The sequence below is a fragment of the Rhinatrema bivittatum genome, chromosome 6, assembly GCF_901001135.1.
Source record: "Rhinatrema bivittatum chromosome 6, aRhiBiv1.1, whole genome shotgun sequence".
Classification (NCBI taxonomy): Eukaryota; Metazoa; Chordata; class Amphibia; order Gymnophiona; family Rhinatrematidae; genus Rhinatrema; species Rhinatrema bivittatum.
In genome coordinates, this window is record NC_042620.1 from 312021578 (window position 1) to 312041185 (window position 19608).

A 19608-nucleotide genomic window follows, 5' to 3' on the forward strand; every position below is an offset into this window, starting at 1 on the left:
AGTGAGGTGAACTAAATGGGACAATGTTATGGGAATTTGGTTCTTCTTTAGATAAGACACATTCTCTCACCTGCAACCCGTATAATATATGAAAGGATATCCACTGTGCCCAGATAACCTCCTGCGTTTAAGTATCTTTAACAAGATAAGAGGAATTCTTATGGCACAGACAATTCCTTTGTTACATCACAATCCTTTACATGGCTGTGCTTCACCACAGTGATTGAGGAAGCTTAGAATTATAGTCCTGAAACAGGATCCAGTCACTTTCAGAAGCATAGTCCTTTTTTTTTTTTTTTTTTTTTTAACAACTATATCTTTATTCAAGAGCAGTGTATTCAAATCCATCAATTTCCTAGCATGTAGCAGATAGATTCAGAACCAGTGGGTATAGTGTGCTCCTGATAGCAGTTGGAGATGGAGTCAGATGTCAATCTGACGTCAGCAGTAGTACATATACCTCTGCAGGAAGCTCTGCTGTTCAGTATTTCTCAGTCTCCATAGCAGTTTGGGACTCTATACATGCTTACACAGCTTTAGCATATTCAACCCAAAGAAAATTCCAAACAAGAAGAAATCTTACCTCTACAGACGAGCCCTGCTCTCCTGCGGTGATACCTATGGGTCCCTCCCCCAGTTGAGAATTCCTGAGGTGATTTCTGAGATGCCTCAGTCTGGTAGCCAGTTCCTGGCGTGGACTTAGCCCCCGGCAGTGGGTGCGGCGGTGAAGGTACTTTTCCCTCTCCCCCCGCAGCTGGAGACTGCCTGGAATGAGATCGGGAAACGCAGAGACAAGGTAAGGTAGAAAACTTTCTAAACGTCTCCGGTTTCCGAGGCTCGGATAGCCGTACAGATCGCCAGCCGGTGTCGCCGCTATCGGGTTGATCAGCCCCGTCCGGGCTAGACTCCGATCCGATATGAGGGTCCTCCCACATGGAGTCCCACAGAGGTGGTCACCTATGCCATTTCCCCTTGATCGCTGCCATGTCCGCCTAACTGAACCGTGCGCACAGAGGCGAGCCGTGCGCAGAACTTACTTGTACACACATCGCGCATGAGGGGGCCGGGCGCACAGTGCCGGGCGCATAAGTTAACTCTGCGCTCAGTGGCGCGTGCAACCGGAGCGCATAACTAAGCCTCCCGGCACGCGCATTAAACGCACAGACTGAGGGTTTCTGCGATCCTACGTGCACAAACCATAGCACCACCGGCCAAGAAGGTTAAGGCTCAGGCCCTCTGCCCGGCATGCCACATAAGAGCTGCACAGCACGAAGAGGCCATGGCCCTGTGTCTACAGTGCGAGGAGGCCCTGGGAGAACCAGGTCAGGGCCCTCCCCAGCCAGTACCGGAATCCGGATCCACAGACCTATCTACCCCTAGCGCGAGCCGCCCTCAAACTGGGCTCCCTGGGGACGCAGCGGCTTTCAATTTAGACCCAGGATCCTTTTCCTGGGTAGAATTCTTTAAAGGTCTACACACCTTTGTCCACATGCAACCGGCGCTGCCAATGCCACGGCCCTCTAGACTCCCCAGAGACGTTCCTCCCCCAGCCAAAAGCCTCAGCATCAGGGACACGGACATCTCGGACGAAGATCAAGACTCCCTGGAGGAAGGGGAATTCCCCCTCCAGGAATGGAACCTTACTGAACCATGAGGCATTTCTTTTACAAAGACGAGCTATCAGACCTCGTGGCTCTCAGCTTGAAGGAGCTCGCCATCCCAGGCACAAGTGCCACAGGGGAATAGAAGACTAACCCTCTCCTAGAGGGACTCAAGTCAGGCCTCCTGCCATTTTCCCTTTGCTGCAAGCCGTACAACAGCTGATCGACCTGGAATGGGATGCTCCGGAGGCCAGTTTCAAAGGGGGACCGGCCCTGGAAGCCCTATACCCACTGGAACCCTAAGCCAAAGATCTGGTGTTCCCCAAAGTGGACGCCATGGTCTGCGTGGTCACAAAGCGCACTACCATTCCAGTCGAGGGAGGAGCGGCACTCAAGGATACCTAGGACAGATGTCGGGAATCCATCCTTAAACAGTCATTCGACATATCAGCTATGTCACTGCAGATTGCTGCCTGCTGTGCAGTGGTGACACATGCCTGCTTATCAATGACCAGGAACGCCGCCATGCCCGTCAGCACTAGAACCAGCAATATCCTTCCTTACAGATACGACCTCTGACCTGGTACGCACCTCAGCCAGGGGCGTCTCGTCCATAGTGGCAGCCAGAAGGCAGCTATGGCTCCGAAATTGGTCAGCCGACGCAACCTCCAAGACTAATCTCACGGGAGTGCCCTTTAAAGGATCCCTCCTGTTCGGAAGCGACCTGGAGACGTTCGCCGATAAATGGGGCGAATTCCCAGTACCTCAGCTACTGGAGGACAGGAACAAAAGAAACCAGCAATATTCTCCATTTGTGCTCTTCTCCCCCTTGTCCCGCAGGCAGGGGTTAGCCTTTTTGGAACAGACACAACAAGATGGGAGCTGGCTCGGGTACAGGTCCCAGCTGCACCCCACAATGAGAATCAACAGACCCATCCACAGGAAGAAGTCATAGGGGGCAGACTTACCCTCTTCTACCAAAGATGGGTCGAGATAATGTTAGACACGTGGGTTCTTACCATCATTTAAGAGGGATACTACCTGGACTTCCACAGCATTCCTCCAGACAAATTTGCGAGATCACTGTGCCACTCCCCCTCCAAGAGGACGGCAGTGGAAACCACTTAGCCTAAAGGCGATAACCTCTGAGCCCACGCACCAACAAAATACTGGTCACTATTCCATCTATTTTATCGCTCCCAAGAAGGAGGGAAAGTTCTGGCCCATCCTGGACATCTAGACCGTCAACCGCTACCTGAGGGTACCGCACTTCCGCATGGAAACCCTACGCTCTGTCATAAGGGCAGTACAACCGGGAGAATTCCTGACTTCTCTGGATTGGTCAAAAGCCTATCTCCACATCCCGGCCCATCACTACCATCAGCGCTTGCTACACTTTGCGATTATTGGACCATCATTTCCAGTTCCGGGTGCTACCCTTCGGACTAGCTACTGCCTCTCTCGGTCTTTCACCAAAATCTTCAGAGGAAAGTTATCAGGTGACCACCAAAGTCTAGAATCTACTGCAGAATCTCGAGTGGCTCGTCAACACAACCAAGAGCTGCCTGCAGCCCTCCCAATCGCTAGAGTACCTGGGAGTCCAGTTCGACACCAAACAAGACAATAATATCTTTCTCCCTACAAGGAGGAGAAAATTGATGGACCAGTTGTGAACTGTTGAACTGTGCTCGCCCCAAGGTGTGGGACTACCTCCAAGTCCTCTGCCTCATGACATCGACCCCTGAAGTCAGCCCATGGGCAAGGGTCCACATGCGACTACTACAATGCTCCATACTATCACGATGGGACCCGATGCCCCAGAAGCACTCAGTTTGCCTCCAGCTACCGTCAGAGGTTCGGACCAAACTCCATTGGTGGCTACAAGACCATCTGAGCAAGGGAGTAAGACTGTCCCCACTGATTTGGGTCTTGCTCATCACGGATGAGAGTCTGCGAGGGTGGGGATCCCACTGCCAGGAACTGACTGCCCAGGGGCAATGGGACAAGGAAGAGTCTGGATGGAACATAAACAGACTAGAAGCCCGAGCAGTCAGACTAGCCGGCCTACGATTCAGTCACAGACTCCAGGGCGAATCTGTCAGACAATGCGACGACAGTTGCCTACATCAACCGCCAGGGAGGAACCAAAAGCCAACAGGTTTCCCTGGAAATAGAGCCACTAATGGCATGGGAGGAAGAAAACCTACAAGGGATCTCAGCCACCCACATTGCAGGAAAAGACAACGTCATTGTGGATTACCTCAGCAGAGAGAGAGTCTAGACCCAGGGGAATGGAGGCTGTCGAACCCAGCCTTCCAGTTGATAGTAAACCGCTGGGGAACCCCAGCCATGATCTTCTGGCAACCGGGTCCAACGCCCAAGTTCCAAGTTCTTCAGCCACGTACAAGATCCACAATCCCAGGGAATCGATGCCCTCGTGAAGACCTGCTGTACACTTTTTTTCCCCCATGGCCACTACTGGGCGGAATCATCCGCAAGATAGAACACCACAGGGGGCCAGTATTTCTAGTGGCCCTGGACTGGCCAAGAAGGCCATGGTACACAGAAATGCGAAGACTTCTGGCGGGGGGAACCATCTGTGTCTACTTCAACCCAGGGACCTGCTCCAGCAAGGACCGATTTTCCCCCCACGAATACCCAACTATTCTCTGGCCATTGAGAGGACTCGCCTGAAGAAGAGCGGATACTCTGGGGCAGTGATTGACACCTTGCTCCGAGCACGCAAGTTTTCTGCAGCTCTAACTTACATACGAATATGGAGAATATTCGAAGCCTGGTGTGAGGAACGCATCATCCTTCTGCGAACAGTCAAAATTCCCATGGTCCTGGAATTCCTGAAGGACGGTTTTGAAGAGGTTGTCTCAACTCAATCAAGGTTCAGGTGGCTGCACTGTCCTGCTTCAGAGCCAGAGTTGACGGCATCAGTCTACATTTCCCGCTTCCTGAGAGGGGTCAAGCAAATCAGACCACCACTAAAGGGGCCGGTGCCCCTATGGAATCTCAATCTAGGTTTAGGCTTCCTAGCAGGAGCCTCCTTCAGATCTGTCCCTACGACTCCTAACCTTGAAGACAGCATTCCTAGTGTCAATATGTTTGGCCCGCCTCATCTCCAAACTTCAAGCACTATCCTGCTGAGAACCGTTCCTCAGGTTCACACAGGGATCCATATAGCTACGCATGGTCCCCTCCTTCCTCCATCTAAACCAAACCATCTAGCTGCCATCTCCAGACAAGCATAAGGGCTCTGAAGAATCTCACTTGTGCCATCTTAACGTCGGCAGACTCCAAGTCCAATATCTAGAAAGGTCTGAATCCGTACGAAAAACGGACCACCTATTTGTCTTCACAGCAGGAAGAAACAAGGGGAAGCGGCCTCGCAGGCAACCATAGCCCCTGGATCAAAGAAGTAATTAAGGCGACCTACCTAGAGACAGGCAAGGCTCCACCTCTACAAGTCAAGGCCCATTCCACAAGGGCCCAGGCAGTGACCTGGGCGGAAACCAGGATGCTGTCGCCCGCTGAGATCTGTTGGGTGGCGACGTGTTCTTCCATTCATACCTTCTTGAGGTTCAGGCCCGGGAGGACACAGCATTTGCAAGGGCAGCACTAAGTGGGCCATGGGCAGCCTCCCACCTGGTTTGGGAGTAGCTTTTGTACATCCCATTGGTCCTGAGTCCATCTGCTACACGATAGGAATTGGAGAAATTACTTACCTGATAATTTCGTTTTCCTTAGTGTAGACAGATGGACTCAGCATCCCACCCACGGCTGCACCAAAACCCTGAAACCTCGGGTGACAATCCCCGAGATCAAGAAAGCACTGGTAAGCTAGACTTTACCCCTATTTTACGACACCCATAGTTGCCGGGTGTCAGTCTTTCGGTTGAGTGCACTGGAGGTCTCCAGTTGGAAATCAGTTCAACCAGTCCAAGTTAGCCAGATTAATAAAACACACACATATCCATAATTGCTTTGAGGAAAATTACTAAAGAGCTGCACTTCCTGCACGGGTATGTGTAGACTGACGTCAGATTGAAATCTGATCAGTCTCCAACTGCTATCAGAGTACACTATACCCATTGGCCCTGAATCCATCTGTCTACACTAAGGAAAATTAAAAATCTGGTAAGTAATTTTCTCCAATATATAAATGAAAACATGAGAAATTAGAATAGTAACAACATAGTAAATCTGTCAACAAATAAAAATGGAATTACAGAAATGCTGTCAATAGATGTTTATACAAACTCCAAAGCAATTGCCCCCACCCACCCATTGGCAAGCCCTGAGTGTGCGCTGATAGTGCCCGAGCCTGGAAGCTCTTCCTTTATGCATCTGTTGTCCACCCCGAGAGAAGTGTGCTGATCCTTTGCAGTGCCCTTAAATGTGCTGTGCGTGTCCTCCCACAAGCTTAGTAATTATGAAATAAAGTAGGTAACTTTAATTTTATGACATGCAAATCTTTCTTATATGTTAATAGGAATCCTGGCTCGTAACCAGCCTGAGGACAAAGCAGACATGGATAGGCTTGGATTCAGCTTTGTGAGGTAATGCTGGTTATTTCAGGTCCTAGGTTATCCTGGTAAACTCCTGCTGAAGCAGAGGGTGATTTTAATGTGCAGCCTTAGCTTGTGGCAAGGACTTCTTGGAGTTTTGTACAGTGATGATCTAATGCTTTGGTTCAGAATTGTAGGCGGAAACTCATATTCCATGTGAGGTAGTTTATCTAACAAGTTGGATGTAATTCCTTGACGACTGCATAATTTTTACGTGCTCATGGGGACAAGAGCTTCCTGCTGCTGGGGTACCATTTTAGAATAGCAGCAGCAATGTTGGCAAGACTTGTCCCATGCTCCAGGTACAGGGGGCATGCAGATTTCTTTTCTGCTACTACAGCATTCAGTAGGTGCCCCCTATCCCTCATAGGAGCATGCAGTCCATTGGGTTCTGAAACATCCAGTTGGGGAAGGGTGGTGTCATTCACTTAGGATGACAACAAGCCATCATAGTCCTTGAGCATGCGTACTTTCTTTATATAAACAAAACAAAAAACTTCTATGAAACAGACCAGCATCATACTTAACATTACTAAAAGCCAGATTCATCAAAGCCTTGACTGTGTGCTTTGTTTGTGGGAGTGCAAACTGATTGTTCCCAGGGATATTTTGAAGCCCACCTACCCAGCCTTATGAAAGAAGTGATATTCTCTGTACATACCCAGATCAGTCCAGACAGTGGGTTGTGTCCCCCTTCCAGCAGATGGAGTCAGAGCAAAATTGTAAGGACGGCCCCTAATAGAATGGAGCACCCTTTGTGTTCCTTCAGTATTACTCTGACTCCAGATGAAAGTGGCACCTGCGGTTCCCCTGTACTTTTGTTTGATTTCTTTATCTACTTCTCTTTGGGTAGATCAGTTTAAAAAAAAAAATGTTGCTTACCTGTAACAGGTGTTCTCACAGGACAGCAGGATGTTAGTCCTCACGAAACCCGCCCCACGGTGTTGGGTTCATAACGTTTTGTTTTTATTTTTCGGCACTGCCTGTAGCTATCAAATAAGACTGAAGGGGGACCCCTGCTGGCTGCAGGGTTAGTGCCATGCTGGGCATGCCCAGTAAGGGCCAGTCAAAGTTCTGGAAACTTTGATAGAAGTTTTCTGTGATTGGGCTCCATCCTGATGATGTCACCCATATGTGAGGACTAACATCCTGCTGTCCTGTGAGAACACCTGTTACAGGTAAGCAACATTTGCTATCTGTGGAAGAACTTGCCTTAATTGTTTTTTTAGTTCTCAATTATTTTGAAACTTGCAGACAGGACTTTTGGTACTTTGTCTGTCTTTTCACATTTGGGTAAGTTCTGTAGTTTTTTTATGTTACAGGAGTCCTCTCAATAGCTTATTATCTGGCTGGGGTGCACATTGGTGGTCCAACCTCTCCTCTACAATGACCTGCTGCTCTGAGAAGACTGTTTCCTCAGAGCAGCCCTGACAGAGAGGCGCCATCCCTCTGTCTCTTTCACTTGGTCATTTGTTTACTCTGCTAGCACAGGTTTACCTTGTGGCTGCTGTCAGTCTCCGGGGGGGGGGGGGGGGTGATTTTTGTGCGGATCTCTCTTCCCCCTCCGATGCCATGCCCGGCGTGATGTAGTGCCTGTGGAGAGCCCAGATCATGGCTCTCCCGTGAAGGCCTATGTGCTTGAGTGCGCTCCACCTCAGGGAGATCGGCCCAGTTTCCGTCCAACACAGGAACGGTGGCCATTTTGTATCCTGCACTGCCTGCACCGCAGCCAGATTTAGCTGCAGACTGTGGATTTCCACTTTCTCCGCTGGTCCTGAGTCCTGCGATTCACCCAGATAATGAAACACCATCAGGGCAGTTGCCTGTGGACTCACCCGCGGGACCCCTCCCCCACAGCCTTTCTCGGCAGAGTTTATTCTCTTACTACATAATGCCTGTTTAGCGAGGATGGACCCAGCCTCCTCCCTCCAAGGTTATTAGATTAGAGTCTGTGAACACGAGGGTACCCACCCCCCCACCACCTCCAGGAATCCCAATTGCTCCCTCCCAACAACCAGGAATCCCACAAGGTCCAGGATGAGCCTGAACCCGCAACTGCCCCTCTCTTGGGCTGTCGACTACGAAAGGACCGAGGCCTCCCAAAGGGTCAAGATCTCTGAAATGTGGAGTTTCTGCAGGGGCGAAAGTATTAGGAACCTCTGCACTGGCCCCTCATGAGCAAGGGGCATTGTAACTGTTTCGTCTTATCTTCCGGTAGCCAGGAAACTGGAGTTTCGCCCCATTTACTGGCCAGCTTTTGCAATTCGCTTCCAAAAAGGAGTGATCCTTTAAAGGGCATCTTTGTAAGATTGGCCTTGGAGGTTGCGTCTGCTGACTAATTCTGCAGCCATAGCTGTCTTCTGGCTGAGTAGGGACTAGATCTGAGCTTGCATCTGCCAAAATGGTGGTGGCGAGTTCCGTAACCACTCTGGAACTCACCCCCGAGTCATCCACCTCCTGAGAGAGGAGTAAACACAAACGGGCTACCAGGGCACAACAAGCAGCAATCTGCGAAGTCATTGCTACTGCGTCAAAGGCTTGTTTAAGGATGGACTCCATCCAGCTATCGTGTGCATCCTTTAAGGCCACTCCTGAAGAAGCCTCTGGAAAGGCGAAACATGTTGGGAGGATGAAGAAGATATAGAAAGATCTGGAGGATGAAGAGTATAAAAATATCACAAGTGTTTACAGAAGAAAGAGGATGTGATTGTTGGTAGTAATGAAAACTTATAGCATAAAAATAATCTTTTTCTGCTTCTGAGAAACTGGTGTGGAAGAGAGAAAAATATCTGTAAAACTTCAATATAGGAAAAAGATTTGAGAAATGTTTTTAGAGAATAGATGTGTGAAAGGAAGTATGAATGGTTTGTAAGTATGGGTTGGGATTTTTAGGTTGGTATTCCTTGCTGAGGGTTTGTTTGTAATGCAGAAATTTTAAAAGAAGGGTGTTCTTTAGAATATTGTTGGATAAATTAATAAAGATTACAATATATTATGTCACTATGATTTTTTGCTTGGTAAGGTGAGGCATGCTTCAAGGTCAACCGATAAGACTGGGAGAGGGAGGACTTACCGGCTGAGGTTCCGTCCAGGCAGGGGCAAGCAGGGTAGTAGATTGCGCCTGTACAAAGGCTTGTAGGCCTTGAAGAAATTCCACCCAAGAGAAGGCAGCCAGGTTCATGCCTAGCCCAGGAGGTACTGGGGTAGGTGCCGCTGAATTTCCCTGTCCCATGGATGACCTAATCAAGGTAGTACTCTGATCCGAGGTACTTCCAGTTAAGTCTGTGGCTAACCCATCCTCCAAATGGGAGGAGCCGGGCTTAGCAAAGTCCCGGGAGGCCAGCTCTCATTGGACTTCCTCACAGTGCTGACATAAGTTGGAATCCGGGTCAGACTGTGAAGCCCTAATATGACCAGCAGCGCAGAGAGAAAGGTGCTTGTTTCTTGGCTGCCGGCGCCATTGGTGGTGGTAACTGTGCACTCTCTCTCAGCTTGCGCTTAAAAACGTATGCACCCAGATTTTGAGTGTCTAGGCAGGACATGGCGAGGCACACGCACAGCCCGTGCACCCAGCTTTTCCTGTACCCTGTGCTTACTAGGTTATGCGTGTAAATGCACAGAGCAGACACACTGCGTGCGCCAACATTCTATGGAGGGCAACACGGCATGCACAAAGATGTGTGCAAGATGCCACCGCGGCCTACCAAGCCTAAAAGCAGGGCCTAGCCCACTGAGGGGCCGCTCAACTCGCTTGTAAGCCCACCTCCCCTTACCTCGATGGGATCGGGAATGACATTGGTACGGCGTGCCAAGCAAGGAGACGAGAGAAAGTCTTACTGAAACACCTCAGTCTCTGAACCAAGAGGTAAATCCCCCCCCCCCCCCCCCTCCTCTTCTTCTTTTTTTTTTTTTTTTTTTTTTTAATCTTACCTGGGCTTAGTGCTTACTGGCTGAGTACAGAGACTGTCTCCGGCTGCGGGAGGAGAAGGCTTTGGCCATCACAGACGCGTTTAGGCTTCCTGCGCCCACTGCCTTTCAGTTTCCCAAGCAGCAAAGTCCACACCTGGACCCGGCTACTGGACCAAGCCACACCTCCTGAGGGTTCTCAGGAATTCTCATCTAGGGGAAGGACTCCTAGGCATCACCACAGGAGAGCAGCACTTAAATCTTTCTCCAATTTAAATGCAGAAATTCTCCTTCCAAAAAGTACAGCAATCCCCCCCTTGGGGAGAGGTATATCCACCAACTGCTAGAGATGGAGAAAACTGGAGGGCTGAGGTGACTGCAGGGATATGTGTAGGGTGCAATCTTGCTCCGTTTCCATCTGCTGGCAGGGAAGCGTAACCCATTGGTCCTGAATCTATCTGGCTCCTCGCTAGGAAATCAGATTTTATACCTTCCTTCCTGATAAAGCTCAAGGTGAGATTTTAGCACTATACCCCTATACCTGAATTTTCTTCTTTCTGCATGAAGAAACTCTGCTAGCAGGTTGGTGTAGCCATTCTGTTTTATCCTACTTGTACATTTTTAGAATTCATAGTTGCAGTGGTATGGTTGGACTGTTCCTAAACAGTTAAATAGATGATAAATGGTTAGAATTGACAGCCTGACAATTGTACAGAAAGCAGGTGATTTGAAAGATGAACAAGTTCTCAAAGGCTGCAGTGATATGTGGTATAAAGAGAACTGAGCTAAAGACTGCATAACTCAATGGGATAAGATACTAGACTCTGTAGGGACTGATGCTATCTGTATATATATACTCTGCACTGATTTCCTTGTCCAACGAAGTAGCCTAACGAGAATGCTTGCATTGTTTATGGGCTGGTTACCGTAAGGTGTGCTCTTTTTCTCATTTGAGAATAGGGATGTGTATCATTTGGGCCTGGTAGTGCAGAGTAAAATTTTCTCAAGCCAGTCATGGAGTATCTTCCCCCGCCACTCTGATTTTCAGGATATTTACTGTGAACATGAGCTCTGCAGTCGAGACTTTGATTTGAGTACCCTGTGACCTGAAGCAAGATGCTTGTCACGTTCCTGATTCTTAATCATGTGTGCATGTTTTGCTTTAGTTTGGCCTTTAAAGGGGAGCTCTCGTGCTGAATATTTTGAGACTATTATTCAGATGACATATTCTTATGCTGTGCAGTGAGCCATCTTGCACTGAAGCCAGAGAGAGAGAGCTCTGGTACGGTTGGGATTATTTATTATGTTGAAACAGCTACAGCAGGAACTACCCCACTGGGGGACCTGAAGGACCCTGGCTAACTAATGCTTTTGCTTTCTGTTCTAAAACTATTGGATGTTTTAAGCCAGCTCCAGAACGCTTTGATGTTTGTATGGCCAGGAGGCGACTCTGTTGCCTGAGCAACTCCCACTCCCAGGCCTGCTGCTTGGACCATCACGGACTTTGTCTGGTGGGGTTGGCAGGGTGGGCGGGCTGTGCACATCATACATATAGTACGCGTGTATAAGTCGAGCAAGCTAATTTATGCCGATTCTTATTTTATTTTTTGGCATAAAACTTCTCGATTTTTATACACAAGTATACAGAGTAGCTCCGGTCAGTTTTTCCGTGACAGTATTATTAGACTAGAATACTGGTGACAAATGTGGAACATAGGGTGCTTGTCCCATTGGCTGTTTTTTGTAGTCTGTTTGCCAGCAGTAGCTTTTTTTTTTTTTTTTTTTTTGTTGGACATTTCTATCTAATGAAGGATAGCGATGAGGGGCAAGTTTGTCTAACCTTAAATGGCTAAATACATCTTCTCTTTCCTTCCCCCCCCCCCCCCCCACCCTTTTTTCTCTCTTATTAGAGTTGTGGTTTGTAACCTCTATCCTTTTGTGAAAACGGTGATGTCACCAACTGTGACCGTGAGCGAGGCAGTGGAACAAATTGACATCGGTACGTCATCCAAGAACCTCTACTCAGATTGTACTGTCAGTTCTGTGTGAAAGGACAAGAGATTAAATATTAAAGAATAAATAAGAATGTGTAAAAGGAAAAAGGTTTGACTGCAATACCCCGTATACAGATACTGCAGATCTTGTCTAGCTTACTTGCTATTAATGTTGGTCACTTACATTTATTATGCTATAATGTGCATAGTTATCACAATAGTTTATTCCTCTCGATCTAACTGTTTTTCTTGTTATATTAATGGGGTTGGTGCCTGATCACATTCATTTGTCTCCGGCTCTCGCTATGGAGAGTGCGGAGTGGTGGTAGGGGAGGTAAATTGAGTATATGGAGAGCTTTGGTGGGGGAGGGTTTTAAGTGTGGGATGGGATTTGAGGGTCATCGTAGTAGAGGACAGGGTAACTGCCGGGAGGGTTATAATATTTCTTGCTATATTGCCTATTGTCTTGTTTCTTTTACTGAGGGTGGCTCAATTTTTTCTGGGTTTGGTTTTCTTCTGTGATGTGGGCATCATGTAAATATTAACACTCAAACCCAGACTTGGCGTTTTACCAGTCATTTTGGCTTTTTAGGATTATTTCTGCAGTACTACGCTCATTGCCTTTGCTGGTTGCCTTTTTTTTTTTTTTTAATCATTTTTGGGACTAGGTTAGGTAGTAGGTTGGTGATCTATTATGGGTTCTAAAGTAACCTCTGCAACTTGGAACGTCGTGGGGTTGGGATCCCTTATTGAAAGAGGAAAAAGTACTTTCACTGCCATAGGTATCCTGGGGATATTATGTTCTTACAGGAAACTCACATGCTTGACAGTGAGCATGTTAAGTTGAAAAACCAGAAAGGTTTCACCCAGGTGGTGATTCTCCAAGCGTAATGGCGTGGCAATTTTAATCTGTAAATCAGTCTCCTTTTTACTTGAGAAGCAGTGGGTGGATGAGGAAGGTCATATTATCATAGTTAGGGGGGTTTTATTTGACACCAAAATTAGTTTTCCCAATCTGTGCCTCAAGCAAATATGACCATAACTTTTTTACTACTTTAGTCACTCATATTACTGGATTAGGGTCTGTGCCAGTAATCTTAGGTGGGGATTTTAATTGTGTTCATGACCCACAATTGGATGAATGTTCAGTTTCTACCCTCCATGGCTTGGGGAAAGGGAAAGGTTATCAATTTCTCTGTAGTGCATTGTCCTTGTTGGATATTTGGCGTGTTCACCCCTTCGAACGGGATCATATCCATTATGCTAGGACCCACCTTGTTAAATCGCAAATTGACTATCTTTTAATATCTGAGTCTCTTTAATGAAGTGGACAAAACTGAGATAGGGAACTTGGTGATTTCAGATGATTGCCCGGTATTTTGTTCCATAGGACAAGATATGGAGTCCCCTTCTTTGTTTCAATGGAGAATGCCAGAATGGTTGTACATGGAACCTGATTTTAAACAGTATTTATTGGAGCAATGGCACAGATATGAAACCTTGAACGGACAACATAAATATGACCCAGTTCTTTTTTGGGAGACAGCGAAAGATGTTAAGGGGGGGATATTCTCTTCAGTGCCGCTTAGTTATAGAAAATTTAAGACATAAGTCCTAGACCTTGAAAGGAAAATGGCTTTCTATAAATCACAATAGAATAATTTAATTCAGATGAATGGAAACTTAGATTTTGGAATGCCCAATGTGTTTTGAATGATTTGCTGCATCAAAAAGCAGCCGTTAATGTTTCTTTTTAAACATAAATTATTCTTGCATGGTAACATGAGTTACCTACTGCTTTATCTTCTTCCCCCGGTTCTATCACCCCTGTTTCAATGTAACTATTACTTCTCTTCGCTATGTTTGTGTTTAAGGTTGTTGTACCCCGGTTCCATGTAAACCGACATATGATTGTAAATCATGAATGCCGGTATAAAAAAGCACTAAATAAATAACAAACCTGACGCTTGTTAGCTAACTTAACAAAACTCTGGAACCACTCTAAACTTATTAGTCCTATTAAACGTTCAGACGGTTCCTTTGCCACCTCCACCTTGGATATAGGGATTATCTTTACAGCCTTCTATCAACAATTATACAGTCAAGTCCCTATTAATCTAGTAAATAGGAGTTTCTTAATGACTTAGTTGCCAACACTTACTGCATCACAATTATCCAGATTAAACCAACTGATTACACTGCAGGAGGTTCTTCAGGTTATTAAAGATCTGAAACCTCATAAATCACCAGGCCCTGATGGCTTAAATTCTTTATTTTACAAAGCCCTTCAAGACTTGCTGTCATTGACTTTGAGTGATATTTTTATGTAAAACTGTTCTTTAAAAAATAAAGACAAAAACATTTAACATACATGACTGAAGCATGTCAAACTACAGAAAACACAACAGCCGTATCAACAATTTCCATTCTGTATTATTCCCATCCTAATAACACAAACCCTAATACATAAGGTGAATAGGAAATAGCTGAGGTACAGAAACAAGTTATAGAATAATTACACCAGTACAATTAAGGATATTTGAGTGCTTCTGGCTCTGGGGAAAGGACATTCAGGCTGATACAGTAGTGTGCTCCAACGGAGCGCACTGGTTAGCCGGCATTTGGACACGCGTTTTCAACACGCTAGCTTTACCCCTTATTCAGTAAGCGGTAATAGCATGTCCAAAACGCGCATCCAACCCCCCCCCCCCCCCCCCCCAAACCTAATAGAATGTGAGGTAGTTGTATTCTCTATTTCCCTGTACGTGCCAGGATCAGTCCAGACCGTGGGTTGTCTCCCCCTTCCAGCAGATGGGAGTCAGAGCAAAAACTGAGAAGGCGGTCCCTTATTAGTAGGTGCGCCCCTCTGTATCCCCTCAGTATTCCTCTGACTCCAGCAGATGCGGGTTGCACCTACGCTTCCCCACTAAGCTTAGAAGGGATAGTTCTGTGACTTATCTCTTCATCGTTTCTCTTTGTTAATTTCTTGGATGGATCTTTAAAAAAAAAATTTAATAATATATAGCAATTGAGAATCCTTAAGAGACTCTGCATCAGATATCTCTGGCTGGGCTTGCAGGCAGGACTCCTATCAGGGACATGCCTGTCTCTTTATTCTTCTATCTATGTTGTTGGGGTAAGTTGTAATTTATATTTCAGCTTGTTCCTTCCTTGCTGCCTGAGGTGTAAGCTGGTGGTCCAGCTTCTCCCCCATTTTTTTACCAACCCGCTGCCTGAGAGGCCGTGTTTCCTCAGGAGCAGCTTTTTGGTCAGACGCGACATCCCTCTGACGGGGGGGGAAAAAAAAAATAGTAAGGGGAGTTTTTAAGTATCTCTCAGTTCAGGTCCCGTACCTGCACTATTTGGGTCGAGTATTGGAAGCAGCATTGACTTGTTCTATCCGCTGCAGGCAGCCTCTAGAGGTTTTATTTTTTGAACTTTCTCTTACCTCCATGCCGCGCTCAGCACGATGCTCCTCATGTGGAGAATCAGGCCTCCGGCTCTCGCGGGAAGGTCTTTGCGCTGGGTGCCTCCCCGGCGGAGAGGGCACCTCGAGGCTGGAGGGACGTGCGTTTCACGAGCTAAAGCGTGTCTGGTTGTCTAAGGACAGGCCCTGTTCATGTCTGACGCGGGAACGGATTCTCAGGCTACTGCTCTGATGCAGTTCAGCTCTGATTCTGGCCTCTGACTGGCTCCCTCGCCTCCGGTTCTTACCCCGGTTAACCCTCCGGATGTAGACCCGCCTCGGGGGGATCCTCCTGCCCCCCCCTTCCTCCCCGGGCCATTTTCGACAGAAATTATTTTATTGATGCACAGTGCCTATCTGGCTCAGCTGAGCCAGCAGCAGCAGCAGCCGGATTTGATTTTGGTCCCTCCTCCACTGAAGGTCACCTGAGTGGAGGAGTCCCAGGGAGCAGTGGGAGTTCCTCAAGATTCAGGACTTCCTCGGGAGGGACTTTTGCCAGACGTTTCCTCAGGCTCTCGGGTAAGGATGGTTTCTCAGCCTACCCTTCCAAACCCTCTGCCTCCCCAGGATCCCTTAGTTGACCCAGACCTGGATGACAGAGCTCCACTGGCTCAGGTGGAAGGTGATTTATCCCCGGGTCCTTCGCCTTTTTCAAAGGGATGAGCTGGACCATCTGCCCAAAGGCAGGCATTAATTTCGGGCGGCACCGGGAAAGTGTATAGAAAAGCAGAAACAGCTTTTCTGTCCACCCTCCGACTTAATATCATAGCGATTTTAAGTAGGAGGCCCCAAAAGTGTAAATCTGCCTGCGGGTTGGAAGATGGACGCTCAATTTTGCCGGCATCCGTTTTCCGAACCTGTGGCTGTCTGCAGGCTCGAGAACAGACGCTGGAAAAATTGAGCGTCGGCTGTCAAACCCGTTGACAGCTGCAGTTTCTGACAAAAAGGATGCGCTAGGGACCCCGGGCCCTCATTTACATTTATTTACTGGAGTGGCCTGGGCGCTTGCCCACTCTCCTGCGGTTTTCTGTATCGGCCCGTGACTTTTTATTCCAAGGAGTGTAACATAAATATTAGTATGGGAAGATGAGTGCAGTGTTCTGTTTTGCTATAGCAGAGGTAGGCAACGTCAGTCCTGGAATGCCAGAAACAGGTCTTGTTTTCAGGCCCTCACAATGACTATGCTTCAGGTATATTTGCATATACTGCAAATACCATACATATTCATTATGGATGTCCTGATAACTAGACCGGTTTGTTGTACTCCAGGACAGGAGTTGCCTACTCTTGTACTATAGCCTCTCTTTTATCATTGGCAATTTCCTTTTATTGCGTAAACTTGCACGGTTGGCTAAGAAACGAACCATAATATCAGACTTGGCAGCTCCTGGTAAACCAGACAGGACTGGAGTGTTTCCATTTCATGGTGGTATTGCATCTTCTGTCCAAAGGAGGCGTCGCGTTACTGCGGGCAGCTGCTAAGAACCACGCTCGTGTCACTGTGCTGTGTGATCCGAAGGACTATGCTTCTGTGGCTGCTGAGATGGAGCGCTCTGAGAGTAAAGACTCGTCCTTGGAAGTTAGAAGACAGCTGGCATTAAAGGTACTGTCTAAAGTCTTGGGGTAGATCTTGTGAAGGCTTTACTTGTATGTCACTTTTTTTTTTATTCCAGAAACTTTCATGGGTCCTGGATTCATGCATCATGAGATGGAGTATCACATTGTGTTCCTAGGAACTTCATGACTAAAAGAGCAAGTGACCTTCAAGGTTTCTGTACAGGTTGAAATGGGAAATTAACAAATTCTCATGCCATCCATCTCTCTTACTTTTAGCCCAGACATAGTAGCATTTTTTCTAGAGTTGTGTGTAATACATATGTCTGACACAGCAAAAACATTTTGAACATAGGGGAATCTTTTCTATGAGACTGAGGCTATTTTTACAGAGCAGGGTGAAAACCTGGCTTGGGGGCTCTCTATCCCATGACGAAAATGGCTGGCCGGTGTTCCCCAATCCAAACTGGCCACTTTATCACTTGATGTGGGAAGCTGCTATCCTTGTTTACTGATGCCAATCTCTGCAGCACTCCTGTCCAGCAGAAGGACATATGTGAGGGAAAGCTAGACACTGCCAAAGTATTTATGTATAAATATTTGATATTCTGCCTTTATCAAACTGGGTCTCAAGACAGATTAGTCAAATTTATAGTTAAATTCCTGTTACATACGGTCAGTTTACAGTAATCTTAAGGAAACACAAGAGGACATATTTAGGAGAGAATAAGATATGAGCAGAGGTGGGGAAGGATAGGATGTAGCAGCATTAAGGGACTACTAAGTGCTTTAAAGAGCCAGGGCAAAGGAAAAATAATCTAGTGCGGTTGCATTGGAGGAAGAAAAGACAGGTAGCTAGTGCAAAGGAAGTGGTGAGTAAAGGAAGCCTGGAGAGGCTCCGGTTCCAGTAGCTAATGATAGAAGGGAGCCTTTTGTTGAGTGGATTTAGGGAAAGGCCATACTTAATAGCCAAGCTTTAATTCTCTCTTCCTGAAGGTAAAATGTGTCGTCTCTACGTATAAGGATAGTGGTATCTTGTTCCATAGTTTTTGGGGCATAGAAGCTGAATGCATAGATTCTGGGTGCAAATCTGGCACAAGCCCGGGGGGGGGGGGGGGGGGCGGGTAGAAGAAAATAATTTTATATTAAAGCCCTTACCCCCTTCTCTTCCCTACCCCCCTCCGTCAAAAAAAAAATATCCTTTTGTTTCAGGCGTTTACACACACCGCTCAGTATGACAATGCCATTTCGGATTACTTCAGGAAGGAATATAGCAAGGGGATATCTCAGCTTCCCCTACGCTATGGGATGAACCCTCATCAGGTTCCTGCACAGCTTTATACCCAGAGACCTAAACTTCCCCTCACAGGTAAATAGATGGTTATGGGGGATGGGGGCCCTACTATCATTGCCTTGAAATGTGGTTAAAATGGTGAATTGGCACAAGTGACGCAAAACAGGGTACTGTGACCCTTGGTTTTTGAATGGCAGGTATGTTTAGCATGTTCTGTCAGAATGAGTGTAAGATTTTTTATTTATTTTTTTTTGCTTAAGTTTGTATGTATATCTTGAGGATCATAAATTTTAAAGTATTTGTTTCTTAGCGTTCAGTCAGATGAATCCAGAACCAGTGGGTTATGCACCTCTACTAGCAGATGGAGAAGGAGCAAACTGATGTTACAGTATATATACTCCTGCAGTGACATCAGCCTGCCAGTATTCTCTGTCTCCAGTAGATGGTGGATGTGCATATCCCCAATGGGGATATCTTCAAATTAAAACGGAGAAATAAGGAAAATTAATTTGCCCCGCTGTCCTGTAGTGATACCAAATGCTCCCTACCCTGGTTGAGAATTCCTGAGGTGATTTCCATGGCCCCTTTAGATGAGTGCCTTGGGCTGGTAGCTGGTTTTTCAGCCGGCATGGCCTTAACTTTTTAACAGCTGAAAGTCAGCGAGTGCAGGAAGCTGAACACAGCAGTGACAGCAAATGCTGTCTCCCCCTGCAGCCAGACACTCTCTGTTCTCAGCCAGATAAGGCTGAGCTCAGGTATATTTAAAAAAAAAAAAAAATGTATGAATATATAGTGTGTTTGGTATCGGGCTTTCTCTTTCCCCCCAGTCTCCATATTTGTTCATTCCACTCCATGGAAGATTAATGGACGTGAGCAGCCTCCATAGGCTAGGCCCCACTCTAATGCCTTTTCGCTGCATGCCGCATGGTTGGCCTCAACTGCTTTTTGCACGCTTTGTCTGTTAGGCTGCCATCTTTAGGATTGTCTGTTGGCTTCTGCATCCAGGTTGGGTGTCTGGTTTTTGGATACCTAGTCAGGCCTCTGTGCTTCCAAGTTAAGCAGCACCTTAGTGACTGTTCTGCTTACTTCTGCGCACAGGTTGGGAGTTTTGATGTGTGCCTAAGTTTTCGTTTGTGTTGTTTTTTTTTGTTTTTTTCGGACGTCTACATTTTTGGAAGCCTAGGTTGGATGCCTAGATCTTTTGGATGCCTAAAAA

At 46.9% G+C, this 19608-nt stretch overlaps 1 protein-coding gene across 1 annotated transcript in view; it reads left to right on the forward strand.

Moving 5' to 3' along the window:
* The window catches only part of LOC115094435 (bifunctional purine biosynthesis protein PURH-like), a 113179-nt gene that overhangs the window by 23346 nt on the left and 70225 nt on the right, over nucleotides 1–19608 (forward strand). Inside the window, exons 4-7 of the mRNA XM_029607488.1 lie at nucleotides 6103–6169; nucleotides 11995–12083; nucleotides 16996–17147; nucleotides 18311–18467. Of these exons, the coding sequence (XP_029463348.1) occupies nucleotides 6103–6169; nucleotides 11995–12083; nucleotides 16996–17147; nucleotides 18311–18467 (465 nt within the window). The remainder of the gene's footprint in view (nucleotides 1–6102; nucleotides 6170–11994; nucleotides 12084–16995; nucleotides 17148–18310; nucleotides 18468–19608) is intronic.